General features: G+C 29.4%; 1 protein-coding gene across 1 annotated transcript; it reads right to left on the reverse strand.

The window, feature by feature from the left end:
* Positions 1-2689: 2689 nt before the first annotated feature.
* LOC113857433 lies at positions 2690-6492 on the reverse strand. Its single transcript, XM_027489324.1, has 3 exons — positions 6363-6492; positions 5967-6262; positions 2690-2737 (listed from the first exon to the last, which is right to left on the reverse strand). Exons 1-3 carry the CDS (start codon positions 6490-6492, stop codon positions 2690-2692), a joined length of 474 nt encoding a protein of 157 aa, XP_027345125.1.
* Between the last annotated feature and the right edge of the window lie 2288 nt (positions 6493-8780).

Raw genomic sequence — 8780 nt, forward strand, 5'->3', positions numbered from 1 at the left:
ATTAAATACAGAGCATTCGAAATTAGCTATCATTAACTATAAATATTGCATAACGAAAAATTATTTTAGGAAGGATTTATTTATATTATTTACAATTATTAAGACGTTTATTTATGTTAAAATATTTTATAGTACATTTCAACTTTTAATGAGTATAATTTTCAAAATTAAAAGATAGGATAGTGCAATTTTTAATATTTCAAAAATTGAGTAATTTAAGCATTTCTGAAACATAATTTATTATCTTTTATCATGAAAATAATGTAGTGGTGGCTGGTAAGTATGAACCCCTAAAGAAAATTAAAACTTTAAAGGATTAAACCAATATTTTTTCGTAAAAATCTAAATAAAAAATATACTTCTGAGAACCAAAATAAGATTTTTTTTTTTCTTTTTTTGAAGACCACCAAGATAATAGAATGAAAAAGCACTTGGCATCTTTGATCTTGATTGAAATTAGTACTAGTACACATCAAAATCCAACGAGAATGGTTAGTACAAAGTTGTACTGCCCTGGAACAAGAAGGTTTCATATTTCTTCTACACTAGTACTTCCGTGTAGTACATCCAAAGCTACGAAGTACAAAGTTTTTGGCTATATATTGAAATCTTAAATTGAACGAAAATTGGTGAAACCATTAAATTGCCAAAACAAAATTGAAGGTTCAAGGTTCCAATTAAGGCCAAGAAATGTCCCAAAGAAATAGTGGTAGAGGGGTGCAACAGGGGTGTTCTGAGAGCATATGAATATTACTCAAAGGTTCATAAAACAACCATATTTATATACTCTTGTGTTGTTTATGTCTGTAATAGCATGTTCACATGTTCTCAGGTCGCCCCTGTTGGACTTTTCACTACCAAAATGAAGCATTGGTGTCAAGTTAATTTGGGGTGCTTAAACACTTTGCAGAGCAATTTGCACCAAATTTTAATCATTGTTCATTTTTTTTCCTTTCATTTAGTTATATTTATGCTGTGAATAACCTTTTTTTTTCTTGTAGATACCCTCTTTATGTTTCCACTTTATTCCAAGGGAATCAAAGTTTCCAGTTTCCATATACGGTAAGGTTCAGTAATCATTTAAAGACAACTGTGTAAGGAGGTCAATAGATGATGGTCTTGGTAACAATGACATGAACCCTTGTACCTTAAATTATCTATGATATGTGTTATGAACAAAGCTTAGGTATTGTTGTTGGTTTTGTTTATCAATTAGCATTACAGTTTTATTTCTGTAATATGTGATAATATTAAATGCAATGGTTTATGTGTATCCCAGGAATTGGTCAAATATGTGTCCTGAGAGATGGTTGGCATGGTATGATTTGGTAAATAAATGTAAAAATTTGAATTGATCTTAAGAAAATTAGGAGAGAAGCGAGAATAATAAATTACTCAACAATTAACTTAAAATGGGATAATCGGAGATTACTTTACTAAAGCATGTCTCTGTATCAGTGTTTGAAACTGTGGTAGCAATGTAAAATTTTTTATGATTTTTTCAATTGCATCGTGACCCCAATTGCAACTACACCAATCGCAGTTATCTGTAATTTTTAATGACATCAAAGATTGTGATTCCCTTTCTCTGGACTTGAATCTCTTGCCACTCAATTTTCAATTTGTTCATATAATGCTCTTTTACTGTGTCTCTGTCTTAATTGTGGCTTCATTCAACATGTGTTTATCTGTTTATTCACTCCACTAGCATTTGAACTTATATTAGGAGATGGGTTTGTTTAAAATTCTTTCTGATAAATATCTTCATCTTAAGTGTATTCATGAGATTTTATTTATAAAATTAATATCTTGGCTTTAATAGTTTACTTATTATGGTTTGATAGGTTTGTTTATCCTGTAAAATAGCTTAAATAAAACCTTTAACTTTTTTTTGGAAACAGAATAAATTAAACCCTTTAAGTTTGATATTGATACAGATGGCACATTTTAAGAAAAATATTATTTGAACGTTAAAATGAGATAATAAAACGTTTCCTTTAATTTTTTATATTACTTTTTGAAGTTTAGATAAAGAATCTATCGTTTTAATTAATTATATAATAAAATTAAATTAGTGTAAAACAATATTTATGTACATATAGCTTATTTAGTAAACATGATACAATAAAAAAAATGATTATCAATACAATAAAAAATGGTAAGATAGAATATATTGGATAATGATGATACGATAAAAAAAATATGAATTTTGTAATATTTTATGTTTGATGAAAATTAGAATAATAAAAAAGACAATAATATGCCATTTCGTTTAATATTGAGATAAATAAAAAATATTAAATAAAATATAAAGTATATTTATTATTTTATTAAAATTAGTGAAAAATTAAAATATTATTTATTTATTGTTTTCAATTTTTAATAAAAAATATATTAAAAATATAATGAAAGGTGAGACTGAGATGGCAGTGGTGAAATGTGAGTTTTGTGCATGCGATGTAATACATAAAACTTGCTTTGTAATGAAATGACTAATGTGATACATTTATTTGGCTCTGCCGAAAGCAATTGTAATGAAGTAAAAGATATACATGACACTCCATTAATGGAAGCTTGTGATTATAAGATTTCTACACAACTTGTCTCACATTTATATATGGTTTACATGCCACACATCCCCTAATTTGTTCAGTACCATGACTCCATCTCAATCATTTGATCATTGATATTAAGCCATAATACAGCAATTCATGTAATTCAGACCCTTCTTTCTCCTCTGCAAGATCATCAACACCATTTCAGTTAGAAAATCTTTGCTGTGTTTTCTATAATAATGTTTTCACTCTCTTATGCTCTCTCTCTCTCTCAATCTAGTATCAATTTATTCATTTCCTTTTAAATGTTAAATTAACAGACCATTTTTTCTAACATGTATCTTTGTTTTTGTTACAATACTCTACTTTTTATTGGTAAATGTAAATTTTTGTTATGTGTTATTCATCACTTGTTAGAAAAATTAAATTAATTAATAAAATGTTACTTCAGTTCTTAAAATCAGCATTATCGATAAATTGTCTTACAGAAAGTAAGTTTAATTTTTGACCATAACGATGGACAGTGATGAACTTTAACTTTATCAGTCTATTCAATTTTTAAAATTATGAAATGAAAATGAATCCTTGTCTTTAATAATTTTAAATCAATTTGATTTTTAAAACTGACACCATAGATAAATTTTGTCCTTAATCATATAAAAAAATAAAGACTTAAAATAAATTTTCAATGTCTAAAAAATTTAGCATGCTTAAAGTTAATTTTCATAAAAATTATTAAATTTAATCAGTAATATTTTAAAGGAGTAAAATATTAGCTCCTATGTTAACACGACTCTCAAGTTCAAATATAGCTAACTAGAATGCAACGTTAGCAGTGTTACATTTAATGTTATATGCCACATATATTTTAAATTTATATTAATTTGTTTTTTTATATATAAAAAAATTGACAAAACCATCAAGCATTGTGACTCCACCAAGCCACCACGAAAGGAATCTTTGTCGCCAACAAGTTACCAACAACTATCAATTCAGCAAAAATTTCTCACTTGAGTGAAAATGTAAAAATAGCTTAATTGCAGAGTGAAGTTAGTGTTAAGAATCCAGATCCATATCCAAGTTGCCAACTAGAATGCAATCACAACCACCAAATTGGAACACCACAAGACCCCAAATGTACGTAGCACCAAAACACAAACTCCATACTCTTCTATAAACCCATCACCACTCACCATCCTCACCACATATCTCCCTCACATCTTTGTTGGCCTAAATGATGGGCATTTTCTTTTGGGTTACTATGTGAGACCACAATTTATACCCTTTAAGTCCATATTTTTGATAAATGCCAGTAAAATACTATTACTCTTTCTTATTCTTAATTTAACGTTTATTTCTCGTATTTGAATAATTTTTAATAGATTTTAATAATGATATGGTTGGGTTGATGATGGGTCAGAATAGAGAGTCGTGCTTGGCACCACAAATGCGAGTCTACGAGGAAGCTTTGGAGGTGGTGAGTTTTGTGGGTTTAAAGCATTGAGTGTGATGGCTCTAACCAGAACAAGGGTTTGACAAAAGGTGAAATGTTTGCATGTGGGTCACTGCAGTCACATACTCGGAACAATCACAATTTAATAACAATGTGCTGCATAGGATTAGCTGTTTTACATGTATCATGGTTGAGCTGGCTGTTCCTTCATCAAATCAATACTCAACAAACTAGCTTAATCTTAGTGACTTATTTTTAATTTCCTAAATTTATTAAGGATTAAGTCCTAATTAAAAAATTTAGATGCTAATTCTTAATGCATTGGATTTTATAAAGAATAAAAGCTTATTTAAACTAAAGATTATACTGCACATTTAATTTTTCAACTATTTTGTTTATTTGATTTTAGTCTCTTGATTTTTAATTGCAAAAAAAAGTTTTTTATTTTCTTAATTTAACAAATTTCATCTTTCCATCAAGTTGCTATCTAATTTTTAACAACAAATATACAATCTTCTTTTTCCTCATTACATTTTGATCTCTCAACTATTATGTTTGTTTGAATTTATCTTTAAATTTTTAATTGCAATTTTAGTCCCTTATTTTTTTAATTTAACAAATTTCATCCTTTCATTAAACTGTCATTTAAATTTTAACAGGGGAACTATACAATTTTTTTCTTTTTCTTCTCTCTCTCTTAGCTGATGTCTATCTTCCTTTCTCTCCGTTGTTGAACTCTGCCATAATTGACAGAGCTCTTTATCCTTTTCTCTTTAGTTGGACTCTACTATTGATGTATGATCTTATCTTTTTGTGCACTTCTAGTCTTTGTTGACAATTGTCTTTGTTCTATTTTGCGTCGCCTCTACCCTCCCTTTCTTATCTTTTTCAATGATGCAAACTTTGAGCATAGATCTCAATCTTTTCTTTGTTTTGAGGGGGATGCGTTAGTTTGTATAATCTTGCAATGAAAATTTAGCTTGTTTTGAGGAAAAGAAAAAGTATTAATAAAGTCCTCTAATTAGGTATTGTTGACACTTCATACCATTGATCCATCCCTCCCATAATCCTCTTCTGCTAGTGGAATGTGAAGGCAAAGGGTTAGAGAGTGTGAAAGAGAAAATGAAGCCACTCCATGATGGAGTAAAAATGGATATACACCATGAAGAATTAGGAGACAGAGAATTTGGAGAAGAAGGTATGACAAAACTTGGGCGAGGAAGAAAGCAGGAAGAATTGAATGATAACTTAAAAGGACAAAATTTGTGAAATTAAAAAAATAGGAGGACTAAAATTATATAATTAAAAATTAAAGAACTAAAATCGAACAAACAGTAACTACAAGAAACAAAATTAACCCATGAATTTAATCTCTACCTTCGATAGTTTTGTATTAATTTCATCAAGTTGATTGATGCAATGTAAGAGATCAAATTGGGTAGTGCCCACCAATAAAAAGGACTTGTTTAATTGACGACTACCAAATTGGGATTAAAGGTCTTATTTTTGTTAATGTCAAGAACAAGCTAACTGACACTACCAAATCAAGAATCAAATTGATATCTTATATAGTATCAATAACCAGATAAATTGTTGATCCAATTTCAAGGAGCAAGTTAATATTTTAATCCCTGTTAAATTTTTAGAAATGCCAAAAGCGCATAGCTCAGATAAAGCTCGAAGTCATTCAAAGGATATTTACAACCAACTTTAACGGAAAACTAATTGATATGATCGAAGATAAAAACAACGGGTTCATGTCGTTTTGCATTGTTTCCTTTGACAACACTACACCTATTAGTGATCCATGTGCGTTGATCAAGGGGGTATGGACCACAATTAGGTGTAGTTTTTGCTCAAAGATAAGTATGTAATTGTTAGAAAACCAAAATCCAAACAAGACAACAAACATACAAATGCTTATGGAACTATAATAGTAACTAAGATTAAGGTCTTACCATGACAGGGGGTTCTTCATGTTCATGACCGTGACCGTGACCGTGACCGTGACCTTGACCATGACCGTGACCATGACCATGACGATGTTTGGGATTTGTGGTGCCCCTTTCATTCCCAAGGCTTAAACGCTTGACCTCAGATAAGTCATTCTTCTGATTCTTCTTGTTTGCACGAGCTTGGTTGAAGACCATGGAGTAATCACTAGGCACTCCTGGGGACTTATGCTCCCACCCTCCAAATTGTGGCACCGACATTTTAACAGGTTTTTTCTGCATACATAAGAATATAGGATAATCTTAGTAACTATGTCGCTTATTTTTCAAAATGCCAAAATACAAAGAGCATATAAAGTTTTAAAAGAAGTTGAACCCCTATCATATTATATTGGTTAATACCCCCTTGATCAATGTACATTAACCAATACAAGTTCAAGGTTTCAAATTCCCATATAGACAAAGGAAACAAGAATGTTGATCCAATCATCTTGGCCTTGTATTGGTTAACACCCCCATAATCAACACACATTAACCAATACAAGTTCAAGGCAACAATGCAAACGGGTGCATGGAAATTGAGGTAAAATCGTTGTGTAGCTAGAGTTTATATAATTTGGTTAATCTAAACTAAAACGAGGTTCATTCCCTCTCATAAAGTTCGTGCTAACTTTAAATGGGAAATTTCCCATGTTCCATCGATTGGGCGTTTAAATGTGTATATTTTCTATAATATCTAATTGAACAACATGATTGTAAGATGTGATTGAAGAGGAACGTTGCTGCATCAAGAGAAAATTTTGGTTAGACATCTGGTAACAATAAAAATAAATATTAGAGATAGGATATGTGTAGATATCTATGTCAGCAGCACCGCTAAAGGTAAAAGTGGTATGATGTAGAACGATAAAATGATATGGAAGTGCATGGTTTCATATTTAGTGGTTATCACGAGTGTTTATGATGAGGCTTTACTCCACGATGGAATGATGTTGTACGGGAAAGTATCACCTCTTTTGCTTCAGGTAAAATGAAGATGATTAAATTGGACTTAGACTGCAAATAAATTTGATTTCAATCCCTAGTTTAAACCTATTAAATTGCTAAAAAAAATTATTAACCAAATAAATGTAAGGCACTGAGATTATTTGTATTGATATAATTATTGTTTAATGAAAATATTATGTTTTGAGAATGTTTGGAGTTAGAAATAGATAATAAAATATGATATATGATGTATACATATGTATGTATGTATTATTTAAGTATGCAACAATTATAAAATAAGATAAAAAAGTTACTATATACTCTTATTTTATCTTATTTTTTATTCAACTTTAATATTTTATTTTTTTATCTTATTTTATTTATCAAACGTACCCTTAGTGTAATTGTATATTAATATTGTATATCATTAATAAATTATTGATGTAGATTCTCAAAATTTATGCTAATATTTCAATATTCATTAGATAAAAACTTGTACTAGTAGAAGTTAAATCAACATCTAGCTTTTACTATGTAACATTTTTTTGGAGTGAATTAATGGTATTACTAAAGAACGTTTGAAAGAGTATATGAAAATAATACATGAAAATAATAAGTTTCTTAGTATAGCTTGTCAAAATATGTAAGCTCTTTTCACTTATTTGAATAAATTTCATTATCAAGTTTATAATATAATTTTTCATTTGATATAAACTTATTGAATAAACATTTAATCGAAAAACTTAACCCATGCTAGATTTAATTTCCAAATATAAATTGATTACATTTCTTCAGGTCTTGTTCATTTATTTGTTTCATGAACCACTTCTAAAGATTATTACTACAAAATTAATTTCTAATAGCTCAGACAGACACATTAAAAAAAAAAGGCTAATTCTACATTTTGTTTTTCAAATTTAGAGGTTCTAGTCTCCTCCCCCACAAGCCCCAATGCGTAAATAAGCTTACCTCTTGTCGTTCCATGGGTGATTCAACAGGTGAGCCTGACCCTTGCAATATATATAGGGAGCTTCAACTAATTAAGATGCTATCTAATAGCACCTTTTCAAGTTATGTCTTATTGAAGAAGGTGAGGATTTTCATGCCATGAGGTTTTCGAACTATGGAAAACTAGGAAAATACTGGAAAAATTGTTCTTTTCTGCCCACAGTATTCAAGATATCCCAGCTTCAAGGATTGTTCAATAGAGTTGAGGTATTTGAAGCTAGATCTGTCTTGTTAAAGTCAAATAAGAGTAGAAGTAGGGCAAAAATTATGGTTTGCCGCTTGAAAGCTTTCCGTTTGTTATGAATAGTTTGCATAATAAAGCGTTATCCAAATTTAGGGCAGATACCCCAATTTAGCTGGAATGAAATAACCACACATTATTTTTATCATTTTATATCATGTTTTACGTCAAAACTCTACCTTTTTTGTAACATTTTACAACAAAATCCTGCACATAAATACATCACCATTGTTATCTTTCCATAACACCCTTTACATCAAAATTCTAATAATCAGTTAGTTTTATGAAGAAGTGTAGAAGAATTATACACGTTCAATATATGTTTTTATAAATCAACCACATAACGTGCATTTATAATCGTTATTGGTTGAACTGTTCCTATTCTATTTTCATTTTTTAAAAATCTTTTAAATGATTGAGATGAAATTGAGGAGAATTCAAATCCACTTAAATATTGAACTACTTTTTCAAATATGTCAAATTTGTTTATATTAATTCTTACATCGTTAACAAAACCGTCTTTATTTAGTTTGACAATCGTTTATTGTTTTTTTTCTTTGAAATGTTATAGTAATGTTTTTAAA

Source organism: Abrus precatorius, unplaced genomic scaffold, assembly GCF_003935025.1.
Source record: "Abrus precatorius isolate BTA unplaced genomic scaffold, Abrus_2018 Scaffold1, whole genome shotgun sequence".
In the NCBI taxonomy this organism is placed as follows: domain Eukaryota; kingdom Viridiplantae; phylum Streptophyta; class Magnoliopsida; order Fabales; family Fabaceae; genus Abrus; species Abrus precatorius.

Bases quoted from the DNA above. Each gene is read 5' to 3' on its own strand.
- LOC113857433 (XM_027489324.1), bottom strand. From the start codon at position 6,492: ATGTGTGTTGATTATGGGGGTGTTAACCAATACAAGGCCAAGATGATT. The intron at 6,263-6,362 runs GTATTAACCAAT...ATAGTTACTAAG, and splicing joins AATGTACATTGATCAAGGGG to ATTATCCTATATTCTTATGT. The intron at 2,738-5,966 runs GTAAGACCTTAA...ATGATCTTGCAG, and splicing joins ATGAAGAACCCCCTGTCATG to AGGAGAAAGAAGGGTCTGAA.